Source organism: Lepisma saccharinum, chromosome 18 (genome assembly GCF_977018435.1).
Source record: "Lepisma saccharinum chromosome 18, izLepSacc3.1, whole genome shotgun sequence".
Lineage (NCBI taxonomy): Eukaryota > Metazoa > Arthropoda > Insecta > Zygentoma > Lepismatidae > Lepisma > Lepisma saccharinum.
Window position 1 is genome coordinate 6,091,874 of NC_139246.1, and position 21,701 is coordinate 6,113,574.

Genomic DNA, 21,701 nt, shown 5'->3' on the forward strand with positions numbered 1-21,701 from the left:
GTTTCAAAACTGTACATCTTGGCCCTTAACCCAGCAAATGCCACAATAACATCACCAAGTGTCTCATCTTTTAACTTGCCAGGCACCTTTTTGTTGTGGGGTTTAATTTTTGAATGTTCAGTGGTATCAAAATATTTAAACAATTCAGGCTGTGTTATATCTTGATAAACATCTTCTGTTTGAATATCAAGAACAAAACTATCTGTGTCCATGTACATCAGTTTTACACGATCCTTATAAAAAGCTTCAACACATCATAATACAATCTTAACATGTGTAATTTGGCCAATTCCAATATCACAGCCCCTACATAAATAGGCTTATCAAACTTAATCTTTGTTTTTTTCATGTTGAAAAGTGCCATATTCTCATCATAAATTCTTCTGTAATTGAAGTTGGGCTTTGCAATCAATTTTTTGCTCCGGCTGGGGTCAGTAATTATTTTAACATCAATATGTTTTCTGACATTTTCTATTGTTTTGCCATACACAGAATTGACCATCAATTTAAAGAAAGGTAAAGTGCTCCCCTGTGCTTAGCACAACGCCATGAAGGCGTATAGGGGGTGTGGGGGTAACGCCCCACACTTTCTTGATCCGGTCGTGAGTGGGGGAGATGTGATCAGCATCACGCCCCTGGCCGCCTTTACCCCCCAGGTACCCATGTTATTCGACGCTGGGTGGGCGCCGGGGCCGCTTCCATCGTTAGAAAAGTTCCCGGATTTGAACCGGCCAGGGATCGAACCCGGGACCTTGAGCATGGTAGTCAGACGCGTTACCGACTGAGCCACCGCGGCCATAACATCTTCTGCACAACTTGAATATTGTATTGGATTTGCCTTGTTGTTTTCTGACTAAAGCTTCAAGATTATGTATCAGAGTGTAATGGTGTGTGTCATCCCCTTCAATTAAGAGCAGATCAATCGGAACAGCAGAATCATCATCAAGTGTACTGATTCTGAGAGGATCTATCAAGCAATTGCCACGGCCAGTAGAACAAATAAATACATTAATAGATAATTGTTTACCATTGATATCCCTGGCCTTTTTTTCAAATTTATCAATATTCTGAACTGACATTGGATATTTTAAGCCCTCCATTGCTTCATCAAAATCATTTTCATGCTGTTTATAATAACTTATTCTCTGAGGATTCCTTAAAACTGGATACAAAGCAGCTAAAATACACCACAGAAAGCATTTCTGGTCGGTATTTTCTATGTTAACCACGGCTCTTTTGTTTTTAATATTGGCAGATAATGGCAGATATGTAGAACCTTGTAATGGGCTGAATTCAGAAATATTAACATAGAGCCTGTGTGGAGATCCGCATAGGCTCCAACCTGACTCTTTTCCAGCAAATTCAGTGTGTTTAATATTCAATTGATCTATCAAACTGCTTATTATTTTGTCTGAATTTGTATTTGAATATATAGCTACAGTTTCTGTTATGTGGGGTTGTGTAAATTTTGTGCCATTTGGTTTCTTATATTGTGTAAACAATTTGAGGGACAGCTTATAAGAGCCATTTTGTGCATTTAGAATTGCCTGCACATCAGGATTTATACTGTTCAAAAAATTCTTAATATCACATTTTTGCTCTGATACAAACCGGTGATCCCTAAGTTGGCCATTAAAACTGCTATGGATGGGTTCATAGCGTGGCTGCTTTGCTGCTCTAGCATTAACAGGTGCTTCATGCTTCCTTTTCAGACCAGATGTAGATGGTTGTAGGGGCAATGTTGATGACTGTGCAGAACAAGAACCTTTATGTTTATAAGTGAAGCATTCCATGCTATATTTTCTATGGCATTTGGGGCATGTTGTTGTAGGGGTTCTGCATTTATCTAGAACACAATTATTTTGATGCCTAGCCCAATTGGGGCTGGATATATTCTTATTGCATTGATTACAATATTTTTGATTCGACATTTTTGTTGTTGTTTATTATATAAAATTTCCTGGGCTTCAATTCAAAACTTTATACTGAATAAGAAATATAAATTGGGTTCAGCAGTGTGCTTTGTATATTTATTGTATATATTTAATGTTAATATTATTAATTATTATTAATATTATTATTAATTTTTATCCTCGGTTTATTATATAAAATTTCTTGGGTTTTAATCAAAACTCTATGCTTACTATGACAGGTTGTAAAGCTAATAGCCTACAAGTGGAAAAAGAGAATAAATATTGATCTACACTGACCTTCCACAAATGCCTGCACAGACATGCATGTCCTAGAAAGGCAATGACCTAACACTGTGTTATGTATTGATTTTTGTATAACAGGCTGGGACAGATATAAGCCTGACTCTAAATATGAGTGGATTACAACAAACAAGCTGGATGTAACAAATATCAGATTTTTTATACAAAATATAAGCCCTTTTGTTCAATATACCAGAAATATATTTAATATGAATAATAAGAAATGTTATATATTAAACCAAACAGGCCTGTAGTATGAGAAGCACTGTAACAACACATCTGTACTCCTCAGCCACTCTCACAATACTGGCTGATATGTAATGCAAAATCTCTTTATATACCCTAAGCACGGATTAAAACTGAAACAATGAACCAATCAGAATATAACACATCATCACATTATGTCATAATTAACCAATCAGAAAACAACACATGCATAATATTGGATAATAATTTGTTGCACAGCATGATGCAAAAGCTCTTGCCTTATAATTTGTTGCATAATATTGGATAATAATTTGTTGCACAACATGATGCAATAGAAATAAACCAGAAGTAAACATATGTGTGTGTGTGTGTGTGTGGGTGTGTGTGTGTGTATGTGTGTGTGTGTGTGTGGGTGGGTGTGGCTGGGTGTGGGTGTATGTGGGTTTTATGAGCATCTTGGCTTAATTTCAAGTGTATCCAAAACAATATCAAAAGAGACATATTTTGAACAAGCTTATGGACAACAATCTGGCTGATGCAACTTTTGTAAGTGCGGGCAAATCAATCTGAGAGGGGTCATCATTTCACGGGAAATTCCCGAGGGCATTTTTACAAAAATCTTGGATTAGACAGGGTTCCACACTTGAGCAAAAAGCTCATATGGGCATGTTGAGCTTTTTTTAAGTGTAGCCAAATCTGCCTGAGGGGGGCTCATCATTTCTCGAGTTTATAATATGGCCTTTTACACTACTTGTGTTAATATAGCCCTGTCCAGTTCGCAGCACATTTCGACTGTGTCTGCACTCACGCGTCTAGTTGGTTACACGGTGCAACACCGACTCGTATACTTCGTTGATTTGGTGTTAAATAGAGCACAGTTTGCACTACGTTCTGGAGCGATGTAGTGTGTGGTGCACGATCACGTGGTGCGTGCTAACTAATGAAATTAACGTTTAAAGCAGCAGACAGTCATTTGTTGAATCTTCTGAACTTGAACACCGCTATTTGTCTGCACCAGCCCGACACCGGGATACACCTGCAGCGAACTGAACGGGTCTTATGTACGGTATTGAAAGATGCATCCACCGTACAGACCTGACTGTTGTCAATGTACTGTGGTGCGTCAAACCAAAATATTTACGTGGCTGATTCTGGACAGGTCTCCCCGATGGCGTAGTGGTAACGTCATAGTATTGTAATCAAGGGATTCCGGGTTAGAAACCCGATGGAGGAACGTATTGGTTCTGTTGCCACTTCAAACCTTATATTCTGTTCCGATTAGCCTTTCTGTGCATATAGTATGCTTAAAAACGAACTCAACATCAACCAAAAAGGTGGTGTACCAAGCCCCACAAAAAGGAACTGAACAATATTTAAGTCGATGGCTCAACAGTTCCATTCTGTAATTTCTGGTCCATGTGTAGCAGATGCAAACATTAATTTTAATCACAATGAATGTATGGTAATACATACAGGTTTCTACATGTTTTGAAAAGGAATTAATCACACTCGTATAATCCGTATCGGAGTGATTATCACAGCGCGCTACGACGGCAGGGGTCTCCGGTTCGAATCACGGCCCGGGCATGGGTACTCTTCGCACGTACTCATTCATCAATTTCATCATACCGTCACTCTGTCTTACCTTCGCAATTAGCCAAAAGTGGCAGAAAAGCGAAGTGAAATAAACTAAATGCAATCTGTCACCTTTGGCTAATCTCAGAGATGAACACCACAAGGAACACCCATGTCCAAGCCTGAATTCGAACCGGAGACCCCTGCCATCTGATAACCACTCCGCCACTGAGATCGGCTTCAAAACTGCACCTATACTCTGTACCAGCAGGCAAACGAAAACGAGTCACTGCGCAAGTAGTGACGCGAGACGGCTCCACCAATGAACGCGCGAGAGGGAACGGTGTTGCGCGGAGTGGGAGAAAGCCACTGCAGTTGCCAGCCTGTGAGCAGCGTGTACAGCTTCGCTCTGGCTACTCGATTTCCCCCGCTACTCTGACGCTATGCGCCGCCTTGCTCCACAGTTAGCTGGAACAGGGTATACATGTATTTTTGAAATTGAGTACGAATATTGAGAGGCCTGGATCGCATGGCTTTGAATCCTGCTTTTGGAGTTTCGTGCCCTGGCAACATTCTACCTACAACTTGAAGTCTTCATAGACGCTGCCCAGACACTAGTTCCAGAGATTAGAGCTGGTAAAGTGCTCGTGAAAGACAAACTGATCCTAGGGTCTTTATCGCAAGCATGCACCTCACCACAAACCGAGCGTGTCCATGACCTAAATTCGACGAAACGGGAGAGCGGGACCTTTTTTTCTCGCACAATTTAAATTCAGTCCAAGCTGCGTATAGTTTCATTCAAAAAAGATTCCCGGACCGTATTTAAATTGATCCGGAAAAAAGGTTTGGACCGAATTTAAGATCATCTTGGGAAAATGTTCATGGACCGAATTGAAATAGTCCGATAAAAAAGGTTCCTGGACCGAATTGAAATACTTTGAACATAAAAAGGTTCTTTACGGTCTAGAACCCATTCACTCTTGCTGATTTCCTCTCCTGGACCGGAATTGAATTTATTTACAATTCCTGGAAATTAACAACCCTGGGATTGTTGAATGTCCAGGAACCCATAAATTCTAATGGGTTGTATTGAGTTCCGCTGCAGGACCGGAACGTTTTTCTTCGCGCAATTTAAATTCGGTCCAAGTTGTGTATTGTTTCATTGAAATAAGGTTCCCGGACCATATTTAAATTGATCCGTAAAAAGGGTTCCTGGACCGAAATTAAATACTTTGAACATAAATAGGTTCTTTACGGTCTAGAACCCATATACGCTTGCTGATGTTCTCTCCTGGACCGGAATTGAATTTACTTAAAATTTCTGGACCTTTAACAACCCTTCATTTCAGAGCCATGTGGAAAGGTAGTTGTAAAGTAATGTTAGTTCCTTCCTCGCTCCCCATCATTACTTCCCTTAGCATGGACCATTAGCGTTTTAATCAGGAAACCAGGGAAGCCATGTGGACTATGGCGTCTCGCTTATCGCACGAAACTCAAACATCTTTGTGGTCAAGCACCGGCCTTCATCTTCTGACCTAAAATCACTATTCTTAAATCTATCAAAAGCTGCACATGATCAATATTGGTCGCAAATGACAGACTGACATGGCATCAGTCATCAGATGTCTAATTATGACCCTTTGATAATTTCTTAAATCTTCTTCTCAAGTGCATTTCTGGAGAAAACCTTTGCGCCCCTTTTCGTCAGTTATTTATTTATCTAACTTTCTGTATGCAGTAAAATGATAATGGTAAGCATTGAAAACTTGCTCTCAATGGATCAGGCTTTATAATGCAGAAAATCCGGTGTAAACATCTCTTACGGTTTTCGTGATATAAATTTTCAACGTTTGGGTTGCGCGACTTTTGAAACACTGTATTTAGCCTGACGTCAGAATAAAAAGGTCGGGCTTGACCAAAGAAGGTGTTTGGGTTTCGTGCAATAAGTAAGACCCTGGACAATTAGGGAAACGCTAAGTTTCTCTGTTTTTGGGGGGTAGATAAGAATAGCTCTATCTGAAAAGAAAATATCCCCTATCTACACTTTGCATCAACTTCGAAATTCTCTTCCAAATTACATCCGTGAATGGTAATAAATTAGGACTAAAAATTTTGCATAGCCAACCATTTTAAATAATTGCATAGTACATAAAATTTTGTAGGAAAGCTGGATATCACTAAATAAATGCTAATACAGTAAAACCTCGTTAATACGGACCCCGATAAGCCGGACAGGCAAAGGGGGAAAAAACAGAATGCAAGGTTTTAAATGTGGCTAGAAGAAAGTGCAGTCAACCACTGTTGAAATTCCCGCAGACTTTCTACTGTACTGTATAGTGTATTTAGGCCTATATCCTATAAGTACACCATAATAAACGTGTTTTGTTGCTATAAACGGAGTTTTAATGCACTTTCTACTGTTCTTTTAGGTTATTTCAGTTAATCTGGACTTTCGTTAAACCGGTCAACTTATCCCCCCAATTAGTCCGGATTAACGAGGTTTTACTGTAGTTCGTGCAGATACTTCAATGTGTCAATGTGGGATGCTTGAAGATGTGGCCTGAATGAAAAACTGTGTGTTTATCCGACCCCTCCCTGCGATACGTTTTCTTACTGCTTGCCCGTACAAGTTGTTACGAATGTACCGTTGAGCTGCTACAACTTGTACTATAACTTCTTGTTCACTCATAGCAAGGCTACATAAGTATCCTATTGGCCTCCACGGATTAAACGCATATGTCGGCGATGACATTAGGCATTTGTATTAAATTTTTAGTGTTCAAGATTCATTTATATTCATTTCTGAACTTGAATATGCACCTGATTGCATTTCACTAGGTGTCAAATCGCTTAGCTCGATGACGATGCACTAACGTTCTTGACATTAGTAAATAATTCGTGGTTTTATTAATTGAAGGGTTTGGGTGTAAAACATGGTAAGTGACATTTTGGTCATTTGTGAGTTCATTAAGAAAAACGGTTATTAGAAGCTCTACTGTAGGTAAATTATTTTCGGGTTGTGTTTACCAGTTTCACAAGGCTTCACTGAGTCCAATGCAAATTGTATGACATGACAATTTCACTTGAAAATTGAAGGATGGCACATTTTTCTTTGTAACCCAAAAATTACTAAAATATCACTTAGCATTTTTTACACCCGAGTCCTTCAATTAGTAGAATTTTTTTTACTGAAAAGAAGTAGAATCTGCAAACATTTATATCATCAATAGACGAATTTATTCTGCACTCAAAAGATGATTTAAATTTCTAGAACTCTTAATATGTAGGTACTGTCCTCTCCATACTCACAATATGTATTTATCATTTATGTAGGTTTGTTTATGCTATTCTTGTGCTAAGTTTTATATTTAGATATATATGCTATTCTTGTATTATGTCTTATATTTGTATGTTTATACTATTCTTGTATTATGTCTTATATTTGTATGTTTGTACTATTCGTGTATTATGTCTTATATTTGTATGTTTGTACTATTCTTGTATTATGTCTTATATTTGTATGTTTGTACTATTCTTGTATTATGTCTTATATTTGTATGTTTATATTATTCTTGTATTATGTCTTATATTTGTATGTTTATACTATTCTTGTATTATGCCTTATATTTGTATGTTTATACTATTCTTGTATTATGTCTTATATTTGTATGTTTATACTATTCTTGTATTATGTCTTATATTTGTATGTTTATATACTATCCTTGTATTATGTTTTATATTTGTATGTTTATATACTATCCTTGTATTATGTTTTATATTTGTACCAATGACGACATCTATTGCATTATTGTAATGCTTAATGATGAATAAACATATTGATATTTATATTAAGTGTCAACTAGAGTTGTGGGTCACCATCTCAAATTTCTCGGCAATACAACTCTGTGAAATATTCCATACAATGCAGCATAGAACGAGAAGGAATTACACACTTACCTGGACCACGAGTAGTCGTACCAGCGCAGAACGCGTCTTTTCATGTCACCAGGAACTTTGTGATGTCTCATGTAGGTTTTAGCACCATCCTATAAATAAAGAAGTTAAGCGTGCATTATAATACAAAAGGGTAATAACTTAATTGTATTAGTTTTTGACAAGTTGCAATACATTTTTGAAATCAGTGAATTTTCTATCATATTGTTTTAGTTTTACATATTGGAATGGTTTTTAAGTAACTTTGTAATGGTAAGTGGTCAAAAGTGAGTGTTTATCCATGAAAAAATCAGCTCGGATAAAACATCGATCATAAGCGTATCTTGGCGGGGGCAAGGGAGGCTCTTGCCTCCCCCTCAAAAAATCAGGTTTATTACAATTTACAAGTTAGATGACCTGAGGAGCAAAATAATAAAGAGTAATGTTTGTGATTTCGCAAACGTCACAGCTATTTAGCAAATAATCCTGTTTTTATTGTATGGAAAACATTTTGAGTCTCTTCCTTTAAAGTTAAGCCCCAGGTTTGATTCTGCCCCCTCAAAATTAGGCCCAAGTCTATTTCTGCCCCCTCAAAATTAGGCCCAAGTCTATTTCTTCCCCCTCAAAATTAGGCCCAAGTCTGATTCTGCCCCCTCAAAATTAGGCCCAAGTCTGATTCTGCCCCCTCAAAATTAGGCCCAAGTCTATTTCTGCCCTCTCAAAATTAAGCCCAAGTCTGATTCTGCCCCCTCAAAATTAGGCCCAAGTCTGATTCTGCCCCCTCAAAATTAGGCCCAAGTCTATTTCTGCCCTCTCAAAATTAGGCCCAAGTCTGATTCTGCCCCCTCAAAATTAGGCCCAAGTCTGTTTCTGCCCCCTCAAAATTAGGCCCAAGTCTGATTCTGCCCTCTCAAAATTAGGCCCAAGTCTATTTCTGTCCCCTCAAAATTAGGCCCAATTCTGATTCTGCCCCCTCAAAATTAGGCCCAAGTGTGATTCTGGCTGCTCAAAATTAGGCATCTCTGTTTCTGCCCCCTCAAAATTAGGCCCCATGACATCGATCATGTTGTTGCATTTCGAGACACATGTGTTGTATTACTGTAATTTATACAATTAACCAACTCTTTGTGTTATTGCTATTACGAAAGTGGAAAAGAGAAACAAAAAACAGCAAATTAAATTTCTGTCGCAAGCGATCCAGCGAGGTAGTATTGTCATTTGCTGCCATGTTGTTGATATACTGAACTTTACAACATACTTTGTTTCGTTTCATACACATTTCACAGTTCCATTCACCAAAGCATGTGCTTTTCACCTTTTCATTCACACGTCCAGCAACAATTTGCAATTAAGCTTTCATCTTTCTGGAGTTCGACGAGATTGACTCCCCCCCCCTACTCTGAACCTTCATGTAGTAACTATACATTTAAACGACCCCTTTGTTTAGTTGTAGTGTAGATACAGCCACAAATAACTTATTTTAAATTAACAATTAAGTTTAGTAAGGAAGGCATGACAAGACATTTCTTAAGCTAGATTGCCACAGATATAGTTCTTGAACTTATTAATTTCATTATTTTAAAAAGAACATAGTTGCAACGAGTGTTTGCTATTTTGCATGTACCATGTAACAATTAACAATATCGGCACATGCTCTTATGCACGTGCAAGCGAAAAATACTGCGACTGGCCATCCTGCGGATATATGCCTGCAAAGGACTACAATGTGCTTATTTTCTGCAGACCCCCATGTCGTGCTTTCCCTCACGTTCAAGCTGTCACCACGGGGAAATTGGAGGGACGCCATAGTGTCGTCCAGTGTCGTACAAGTGTCGTCCAGAGTCTCTGCCTCCGCAGGGGATGAGAAATTCACTGAAACTTTAGAAAGATTTCACTGTTATATTAAACTGTCTACCCTCGTTTTGTTTTCAATACTTTGTCGCCAACTGGATGTTCGATAAGTTTACTACTCTGACGTTTAGGTAAATATACAGGGTGTCTCAAAAGTAATAGCGCAAACTGACACAGGTGAAAGTACACGATAATAGAAGAAAAAAAGTCTCAGTAAACATGGGTCTGCAAACGAGCCGTTTTCGAGATAATCACGAATGTGCGATTACAAACCGCCACTAACTTCATTGTTTGTAAACGTCGTCCTAGTTGGTAAAATGCTAATAATGTGTGCGAATGTGTGGGTACAAGAAGTACTTCTCTTGGAAATGTTCCGTTTTGTAAACAAAGAACAAACCTCGGAACGCGCAAGGAGTAAAGCACTCTGTGTTTACAAAATGCAACCAATGACGGCTTCTAAACACACATTCCACACATTATTAGCATTTTACCAACTAGGACGACGTTTACAAACAATGAAGTCAGTGGCGGCTTGTAATCACACATTCGCGATTATCTCGAAAACGGCTCCTTTGCAAACCCATGTTTACTGAGACTTTTTTGCTTCTATTATCGTGTACTTTTACCTGTGTTAGTTTGCGCTATTACTTATGAGACACCCTGTATATTTTTCCCTGCATTTGGCCGACCTCCGTGGTGGAGTGGTTAGTACAGAGCTAGCTCTACGACGCCATGGTTTCCAGATTCTAATCTCAGCCTGGGCATGAGTGTTGCTTGCTCATCAATTTCATCATATCATCTCTCATCCTCATCTTCGCGATTAGCCGAAGTGACAGAAAGGCGAAGCAATATAACTCATATCAATCAATCAACCTTGTATTTGAAAAATTAATCGTAATTGAATTACAAATTCTGAACATGGTAACCAGAATGTAAGTACCAATTATATTTTGATATAAAACTCAGATATGTCAGTTGTTCTTACGTAACTTAACGAAATATTAACTAATAAACTAAAAAAAAACTTTTCATTTTTCCAAAATGTTGTTAATTTTCAGTGCTTTATCAGAAATAAACAGTATTATCGATAATTACCAGATTTTTATGGCCTGGGGTTTGTACCCTATGTATCACAAGTGTTCAAAGGTGTTCAGAAGTGTTCAAAAGTTTCATTCCGTTGACCATTACACAGTGATTGTTTTGCACATATGGTATGGAACATACCAGTACATTAGATTGCAGTGTAAAATTAACAGAACAATATCATAATTCGTAAGACAAGGCAAAAAAATTCCATTAGACTGACAATTTTTAATGGAATATTGAATTCCGTTTGTTATTTTTAATAAATATCTGCCTTTGTCAGATTTGTAATTATCGTCAGAACAAAAGAAGAGTGACAAGCTTAATGCATGTCGAATTGGGGATGTATTTATTTTATTGTCTCTTGCTTGAATATTAAATTATGGTAGTTGAAATTATATTTGTTATTTATGATTAGTTTCTGACTTTCATATAATATTAATTATTAGATTTATTGTTGTTGCTGCAATAACAAAAAGTGTACAAATTCCGTTTTCTGCATGATTGCCTGCAGCAACTTCGATCCAAACTTCTGTTTCTGCACTAGTTCATTCTACTACTATATGTATGTACGTATGACTTTATATGTGTGGGTGGATGCACAAATAGACTAGTTATAAAAAGCCTGTGATTCTTGAAAACAAATTAACGCACCAAATCTAAAAGATATGCAATCCAAATGAGATAAAATATTCATTGGCGACGGGAAAGTTTTTATGGCATTCATTTTCTATTGGTTGTCTGCAAGAAACTTTCGCACTCACAAATCATGCATCAGTTTCCATAGATTAATTTTTTGTTATCTCATAATATAGGGCGTTGGTTTGTTATATCTATAAGAATGCCGTTATTGCGGAGGGAGGGAAGTGTTTTAATATCTCTGGTATTCCTAATTTCATACAATTTCCTAATGTTGCTCTGAGATTTTGGAAGATGGGATACGGAAAATTCCTGCCACCAATATTAATTTTAAAACTTTTAAGATTGAGCTTGCAACAGAGCGATCGGTTGCCATGACAACTGAAAATTTTCACTTGGCACCTGAAATTTCATTTTTTTTTCTTGTTTCAAGATTTCGAGTGATAATCCTTATGTACAAAGTAAACTGTCCTTACGCCTCAGTTTTGGAAACCAATCGCCGCCACTGCATGCTCTCAAATTCATTCTTTCTTACACACACACTCTCTCTCCGTCCCTCTTTCTCCCTCTCTCTCTCTTACTCACTCCTCCACATGCACAATCATGATCTCTGACTCAACAAGTCATAATTTACATAATTTTTCAAGCCCTCTTATTGAAAATACAGAGGGAATGTAACTGCTGAAGAAAATAAAGAAGTGGACACTTCAGACTCTGCAGTTACAGAAGAGTGAGCTCGTTTTCTGATTGGAGAACAGAGGCCTCTTGTTGAGCAGCTCTCTTGTACCAATCATGTTGACCACCGCTCTAACGAATTCATAGGAAGACCACTTCAGGTAACGGAAACAAAAGAATATCAGTCTTAAACAATTGCCTCCCCGACAGATAAATTGAACACACAAAACAAATTCGAAAGATAATTGGTTCTCGAAACCTAAAGTACGGTAAACAACAGAACAACTTATAGATAGCAGAGTATGTTTAAATCTAAAAGGCTAAAGAATAACAAAGCACCTGGCATTGATTTAATACCAGCTGAGTTAATTAAATATGGTGGAAATTCATTAATTTGTCAAATTCATAAATTAATTTGTTTAATATGGAATAAAGAAGAAATCCCTCAACAGTGGAAAGAATCCATAATTGTTCCTGTGTTTAAAAAAGGTGATAAAATGAACTGCAATAATTACCGTGGAATTTCTCTACTCTCAACAACATATAAAATATTATCTAACATTCTTTTAACAAGACTAACCCCATATGCTAATGAAATTATAGGTGATTATCAATGTGGATTTAAACGCAACAGATCAACTACAGATCAAATTTTTCACATCAGACAGACACTGGAAAAAAAGTGGGAATATAATCACAATGTCCATCAGCTATTCATTGATTTCAAAAAAGCATATGATTCGGTCAAAAGAGATAAATTATATAATATATTAGTAGAGTTTGGAATACCTAAGAAGCTTGTTAGTATGATAAAAATATGCACCAGTGAAACAGAAAGTAAAATTCGTGTGGGTATTAATATGTCTGACAAATTTACAATTCATGATGGGTTAAAACAAGGAGATGCATTATCTCCATTGCTCTTTAATTTTGCCTTAGAATATGCTGTTAGGAAGGTAAACGAAACTAAAGAAGGACTAAAATTAAATGGTGTGACTCAGTTGTTAGCATATGCAGATGATGTAGACTTACTGGGGGATGATGTGAATACAATTAAGAATAATGCTAAAATATTTTTCAAAACTGCTAAAGAGATAGGTTTGGAAGTTAACAAAGAGAAAACTAAATATATGCTTACAGGCCGAAACCAAGTGTTAGGTAATAATCAAAATCTAATTATTGATAACAACTCGTTTGAAACAGTTTCCAAATTCAAATACTTAGGAGTAATATTAACAAATGAAAATTATATTAAAGAGGAAATAAAAAGTAGGCTTAATTCAGGAAATGCATGTTACTTCTCTCTTCATAAACTTTTGTCTTCTCGTTTAATATCTAAGAAACTAAAAGTTAAAATATACAAAACAGTAATATTGCCTGTAGTATTATATGGGTGTGAAACTTGGTCCCTTACATTGAAAGAGGAACATAAATTAAGAGTATTTGAAAATAGGATCCTTAGGAAAATATTTGGACCTAAAAGGGATGAGGAGACAGGTGAGTGGAGAAGGTTACATAATTTAGAACTACATAATTTGTATTCATGTCCAGACATTATTAGAATAATTAAATCAAGAAGACTTAGGTGGGCAGGCCATGTGGCACGAATGGGAGAGGAAAGAGGAGTTTTCAGGATTCTTGTTGGGAAACCTGATGGTAAGAGACCAGTAGGAAGGCCAAGACGAAGATGGAGGGACAACGTCGAGATGGACCTAAGGCAAATCGGTAGGGATGGAAAAGAGTATATAGATCTTGCTCAAGATAGGGACAGATGGAAGGCCTGTGTTGCTGCAGCCATGAACCTTCGGGTTTAAGAAGGCTAGAGAGTTAGTTAGTTAGTAGTTAGTAGGTTTAAATCAATTAGGAACGTCTGAGAAATAAAGGTGAAGAGGTTCAAAGTCAACGAAACGAAAGAAAGTTCTTTGTCTATAGAATGCTGTAACATTATTAAACATTCCATCGAATCATTCCATTTTTCCCTAATTAGAAGGAATTGTTTAAGTCTTGAAATAGAAATGACAATGTTAAAAGCATGGTAGACAAAGTGTAGTAACTATGAGTATAAACTTACGTATACAATTCCCTGTGTTTATAAATTAGAGCGCACTCTCTGCTGAGAACTTTGAAGTAATATTCTCTTGAAAGGCGTTAGGGCAAGAACGGGGCAAACGGACACTGGGGCAAACGGATATCCTTTAAGAAAAGTACGAATATTTTCGGTTTAAAGTTAGCAACAGTGCAGAAGTTGGAGTTGTGTACGAAGCTGAACGTTTGCGAGCAGATGTGTTGATCATCGGAAGAAATCGTAAAGAAGAAACGCGAATCCATCATAAAAATTTGACCAGGTAAGCAGAAAATGTACGTGCAAAACCTTGAATACAAAAAAAAATGTATTGCGAACACAAGGATTGCATAGGTTACTATGGTTCCGCCGAAGTTGTGATTTGAAGTGTGGTGAAGGCAGTGATTCCTTTATACAGTAAAGCCTGTCTATCCCGGTACATGATGGTTACCAGCAAAATTTTCCGTCTTAACAGTTTTCCTTCTTATACAGGGTTGACTTTAAATACAGTATAGAGCGCTGCAGGAAATAATGGAAAGACAGATTTACATTTCGCATTACTTATAACGTAGAGTACTAATGCATGTACGTACATGAATAAAAATGCTATACAGTCGCAATAAGCATAGCAGAGATTACAATTATGTAACTACACAACATGTTGGTACACTTTTTACAGTATTGTAAGAACGTACAGTACGTACTTATGTATCTTTTCGAACCCGGGACCCCTGGCGTCGTAGCGTGATGTGCATAGAGGGAAAGAGAAAGATTGAAAGATGGAATAAGAGAGGTGAAGAAAGATTGAGATAAAAATGAAGAAAAAATAAAGAAACAAAGAGAGATAACAAGAAAAATAGAAAGATAACGAAAGAACAGAGGACAAATAGACAAAGAAAGGTGGAGAAAGAGGGTAAGAGATGAAAGAAAGAAACGGAATCGTAATAGCTATGAGTATTGAAGCGCATTCTTTCATATCGACAATGTTACCGATAAGCGAGTGGCAACAGAGGCGTGTTCCAATTACAGTATTGCATTGTTTTCTTGCGAGCGAAACAAATTAAAGGAAGAAGTTTCTGTCTTACTGAGAATAAAAACATCTCGTTGGTCTTTAAATGGTGTTTCGTTTCCGCGTTAAGGAGGTTTCCACGTTAAGGAGGTTTCCGCGTTAAGCAGGTCATTTCATTTTCAGGTATAAAATCGGTCAGTTCTGGGGACTTTTATCCGTATTTACAGGTTTCCTTCTTATAGAGGTATAAGATATGCAGTTTTTACTGTATATACACACGTGTTGATAACATTGTGCTGCTATCTGGTGGACTTTTTCGGAATGTAAAGTCAAAGGCTACAAGTGGGGCAGATGGACAGGTTGTCGTTGGGGCAAACGGACATAGATGAATTATATTACATTTAACTATTGTTAGGTACTTTTTGATTGAGATACTAATGTATATTTGACTCAGTAATGGAAATGGCAAGTGAGAATTGTATAGAATGCATTTCGTACCCTTCAAATATTTGTGTTTCTAATACAATGTGTCCTTGTTACAGGATGGTGAGACATCGAGAACGAACAATGCTGTAAATGGGTTCAATGCTTATGGAATATATCCCGTTAATCCACAACAACTGCCTGAGCATGTGTTTGTTCCCGCAAATGTCCATGTTCAAGATGAGCTATCATCAGAGCCTACAGCAAGAGAAGAGGATGTGTCATCTCGTGGAAGTTTTCCAATCAACTTCTGAGACCTGCAGCAGAAAACGCAAAACTGGGCAATCACATGTATTGAGGGATCCTTCCTTCATCGCTTGCCTCAAGTACAAAAAATTGAAAGCTGCAGCAAAAAATCAAAGAAGTTTAAACGCACCACAAGTGATGAGTGCATAAATGCAAAGATGTGTACAACCAGGGTCAAAATTGGGTGCAGTGCTTAGAGTGTTCTCTTTGGTTCCATGTAAATTGTGTTGCAAAGGGAAATGACCCATATTATGTGTGTTGTTATTGTTAGAGTGATGATAGTTCATAAATCATCACGTGTCCATGTGCCCCGATCAAACGCCCGTCTGCCCCAAACGTGCGGGGTAAACGGACGTTGCCGCATCCGGGGATGGATCAGACTATTTTGAGACAGATGTTCATTTGCTTTCATTCTATGTGATATCATGTGTTAACTGAAGGTTCACACCTTTTATGCCAATAGTTATTTTCATTCTTCAATAAAATGTTTCACAGTTATTTCGAAAATTGTGCTTAGGGTGTCCGTTTGCCCCGTCCTTACCCTAATTATTTTAAGCTTTTAGAGAAAATTAAAATAAATATATTTTCTCTGCGGAAAATAAGCATGATTCCGTGAATATATATATATCTAGACTGTTCGGAAAAAAGTACGTACTTAGATATAAAAATGCAATTTTTACAAGACAGTTTTTGTTTATTCTTTTAAAAGAAAACATCACAGACATGATATCACTGTTTAAAATCTCTACACATGCCCAATGTAAACTTACACTGTGATATTTTCTTTAGTCGATTCAGTGAAACTTGAAAGGAACATAACATTGTAGTTTGTGACTTATGTGCCTTTACCCGAACACACAATATATTTCTGTCCCTATTATTGAGTAAATGAAAACCCTATATATTGCCATCACATATGCAGCTTTCAAATTATATAAATGGTCAGGGGGAATGTGGAGATTACTCTCCACAATACGAGTACATGTTCTTCCATGGAGCTAAGAAGGGGGAGGAGCAAGCATCGCGCGATTTTTCTGAAGCTGGGTCACGTGACAGAACCGGAGAAGTCAGGCCAAAACATTCGAAGACGCCGTAAGAAAGCATGCAATCTTGTGTACTTTTGAATAAGATTTAGGAAGCAATGGTGCCTGCTCAACACACGGCTGTACTAACAGAAGCGACAGGAAACCTGAAGGAATAATATTCCATAAGCAAATAACGCTAGTTATAGTTTGTTTTGTAGTATTTTAGTGTAAAGTAAACCTCGAGTTTGCGTTTGTAGTTGGAGCCTACTTCCATGCTCCTTCCAGCCGATCCGATGTTCTTCTGTCTGTGAAATCATTGGTTGAAGTAGAAGCGGCCATCTTACGCCGACAAACTTAAGCTCCGCCCACTGGCTTCAAAACCAAAGCAAGGAGTGATACGAGACTGAAGGCACCTGAATTCTTCATTCTTTTTTGGCTCACACCGCGTATTATTGCGATTTCTAGCCAAAGTTGCCGAGTTAAGGTTCATTATATATGTTCCAAACTGTTGTTGAATATCTTTCACATTCTTCTAAACACTATTGACTTATTGAGTGTTGTAGTCCATTCTTTTCTTATAATCTAACGACTTTGCGACGTCTTTTGGATTTAAATTATCGTGAGGGTCATCAAGGCTGTTTAGATTGTAAACCTATGTTTTTTCTAGCGAAACTATAAAGTATCCAAATAACTGCAGTGCGAGATTCAGATATTAATGTAGATAAGGATATCTGAAATGAAACCTGTGCATGTTGTAATTTTATATATAAAGAGTCTCGGCGTTGTTGCCTTAAGGGACATTCAAAAAATAAATGGTTGAGGTGTTTGATTAGCTTCCCCGCACTGACAGGAAGTTGATGCCACAATCTTATATACATGTATACAGATACATATCTTGAAACAGCTCAAATCATGTTAATTTTCATGGAAACGAATCTGAATTAAGAGCATCTATTTATATTTTAACTACATAAAATAAAAGTTTTTGAATAAAATTGATTCTGTTGTTTTCATGATATATACAGTTTCTTGTATATTAAACACCTTTACTAAAATTCTACATTATACTGGATTCTGTGTTATTTAAGCTTCCATGTTAACTTCCTCAGATTTGCTAATAATTCCGAGGGTTACAGATTGGTTAATTAATGTACTTAACTTGTGGCGACAGTTAAACTGGGCAGCCAATTCTTAAACGTATTGTCAGAATTACGTTCAGGTACAAAAAAAATGATGAGATTTATTTCGTAAAAAAAATACTCTAATAATATGAACCAAATTATGTAATATTAAATTATTGATTATAGACGTTCAAACTTACCAGCAGTCTCTCAAATTCAAGGCGGTTGGCGTTCCTGTTTGTTATCACATTCCCCACTTGACCTTTAACGATAAACAAAGTATTTCAGTAAACACAACATTTAACATTTAATAAGTCAAGAATTGTATAATTGTGTCATTATAGTGATTTATATACTTAAAATATAATAGACTCAATACCAGCATTTAATTGTACTAACCTCTATTTTGTAAACAAAGCATGACTCGAAAGTTTTGAACTATTACAGTTATTGTTTGAAATATGATGATAGTAATTAAAACATAAAGCATTCTTGACTTGACGTTTAAGGCCTCCACAGTTGTTTTACATGCATTTTTAACTACTTTTATAAGGTGATTTACTAGAGATTTTTTGTATATTTTGATGCTGCGAATTAGCTAAGATAAATAAAATGTGATCAAAGCTTAACCATATTAATTAGTAATTTGTTTAAATTACATAACTTTGAAAAACATATTCAAGTGTTCAATGCGGATTCACTACAATATCTAATTTTTGTATATGCTATAATGCCGCAAAATGAATACACTTTAGAACAAAGACTCTATATGTACGACTATTATGTGAAAAGAAACTCGTGCACAAATGTGAGGAGATGATTTTTAAATGATCATTCTTTGAAAAATGTGTAGCAGTACAAGGAAAATAATTCCAACATCATCTGCGACAAAAGGACATGATTAATTTACATATAATTGTGAAATATTTTAATCAAAATAAATCTATGTGCTTGAGTTGAGAGGTTACGCACATCTGATTTCGCCGGCAAGCGGTTTGCTTCCATTCGCTAGACTGGCACGCGTTCGAGGGGCACAATAATCAAACAAAGGTCCTGAATGATCTTTAAAATGTTACTGAAAACCCATTTAGTAATTGAGGAAAATCTGTTGACAGTTGAAAGAATGCAAGCAAGAATGAAAATGTAATGGTTCACTGTGAACTAAAGAGCTCGTCATTTGTAACTTTCATATGAAGATGGAAACACTGATAGTGAATAGGATGAATGAAAAGTGCTGGCTGAAAGCAGGGAATTTCATTGTCTCTAAGCCATAAAATTACTCATTGTTTTGTGTTATATCAAGTTTAATTAATCTTATGAACAACGTCTGCTTCGTATTCCGATAAAATACGACTGCTAGAATGCATCTAAAATACAGAGCCTATTATACACAGCCTAGACAACTTAATTATTTCAGCTACTTTATTTCTTGACACAGGGAAGGGACTCTGTAGCTATTAGCCTGCAGCTACGGCTGACAGATCAAAGGAGACATCATTGTAATGACCTGTTATGTAACAAAAAGTCACATCACAAAGATACAAGGAAGTTTCAGGCATGACAGTAGAGGAGATGCAAGGGTAGATCTCAATGAAAACATGTAATAAGCAAAGAAAGATTGTACAAGACTGCAACCAGTTATGCAGAGTTTGAGTTTGTTTTAAGGCATCTTCATGAACAGAAAGCTAATCGGGACTGGACCTACAGTTTAAAGTGGAATCCGAGCCACTATGTGCCTCCACCGGGTATCGAACCCGGGACACCTTGTTTGCAGGGTGACGATGTTCCCCCTCTGGGAGGCCCCCAGTCGTGAAGAGAAGTGACGTGATAAACCTTCGTTGTCCCCACCTCGGATAACCGAAACCAAATTACCAAATTATGGTTCTAAAAACCGTTCCTCAAGTTTCTGTTTGTAAAATCGTTTTTGGTATCAGTTTGAAGAACGAGATTTTCAGTTTCAAAAGCAAAAAATTTCCGTTATGCTTTCCGAAACAGCTTAAATACTTTGTTAATTAGTGCTTCAGAGTTTAGTAATATCACACCTTGGAAATAGTTTTACAGCTGGTAAAATAATGTTCACAGCGTGAGGACACAACTATCGTGCTGCCACCTACAATAGCTTTCGTTGGCCATCTCCATTGTCCGAAGGGGATACGTATTTGCATTTGACACAGACCGCGTTGCAAGAGCTAATCTTGCCATGTCCTAAAGGGAAATTATCCAGATCCTGTCCAACCGCTTTAAAAGGTTAATTACCCATTTTGCGCTGTTATACGAAATTAAGTCATTTAGTGGTCTCCGTACGGAAAGCTCATGAAAACAGAGATACGACAGCGTTGTTCATATGCTTTGTATGATGTAGTCAAGTGGTTTTCAAAGCGTGGTACGCGTACCCCCAAGGGGTAGTACTTGAAGGGGGTACGCGATCAGCTAGGAAAAGTAGTTTTTTTATCCATGGTGTACCTAAAAACAAGTACCGATATAGACTAAGTTTGAAGCCGAATCTCCGCTTGAAAATTTCAAGTGCACAACCAGACATCAAGAAACTTGTTAGGCTACGCAGGCACGTCCTTCTCATTATAAACTCTGAGGATTTACAATAAAAACTCCAAAATTGTGCTTGGCAGTTTGTTTACAAACTTATTTCTGTTCTTTACTATTTTCCAATAACTCTGGAAGAAATATGTGAAAATTAAAGTTTTTTTTTATATACCTCTTAGCATACATGTGCTTCGCATTTTTATTTTTGTAACTAATCATAAAATATTGTAAGGATTGTGATGTATATTTGTTTACCATCTTTCCACATGTAGCCCGAATGCCATTTTGCTCTATTGCTGATACACGTCTCCAGCATAGCAAAAACGCCCCACCAGAGGCAGCTAAAAAAAATTACCCAAAATCTACTATTGGAAGAACACCTCTGGTAGGGGTACATTAGACATTTAGTTACGACTAAAAGATACAATGAGAAAAAAAGTTTGAGAATCATCGATGTAGTTGATTCAGAGTATGTTGGCGCGAAGTAAACGAAATTTTACTACAAAGTTGTAGCTTCAAACACACGAGTAACAGTTTCCAATGGTAATATACTGTGCTAACCACTACACCACGGAGGTCGGCTTGTTATGGACATAAATAGAAGAAGGAAGAAAAGTGGCAGGGGAGAATTGGAAGACAAAGATAAAGAGGAAGAGAAAGAAAAAGAAAAAGAGAGGAGGGTTTGGAATAAGGAGTATGGGGAAGACCACAGAAAAGATATGCAAAGTACTTAGAAAAGCGGGCATTAAAACTTACAGGAAGGGAGGGAGAAGCATCTTAAGAATAGCGAAGAATGCAAACAAGAAAAAGGAAAACAGAGAAGAGGAAGAGGAAGGGATCATCTACAAAGTGAAATGTAAAGAATGTCAGAGTGTGTACATAGGAGAAACGAAAAAGAGGCTGAAAGACAGGTTGAAACAACATAGGGATGATGTACGACTTAAGAGAGAGAGAAGTGCGATATTTAAACACACGAGAGCAACAGGACATGACATAGAGTGTGATGAGGCTAAGCAGATAGGAAGGGAGAAGAGAATA

At 37.1% G+C, this 21,701-nt stretch overlaps 1 protein-coding gene across 1 annotated transcript in view; it reads right to left on the reverse strand.

Annotated features, from left to right (window-relative positions):
• Positions 1-21,701, reverse strand: part of LOC146002364 (uncharacterized) — a 630,594-nt gene that overhangs the window by 99,364 nt on the left and 509,529 nt on the right. Inside the window, exons 7-8 of the mRNA XM_083140085.1 lie at positions 18,323-18,384; positions 7,953-8,041 (exon numbers count right to left, since the gene is read on the reverse strand). Coding sequence (XP_082996211.1) covers positions 7,953-8,041; positions 18,323-18,384 — 151 coding nt within the window. The remainder of the gene's footprint in view (positions 1-7,952; positions 8,042-18,322; positions 18,385-21,701) is intronic.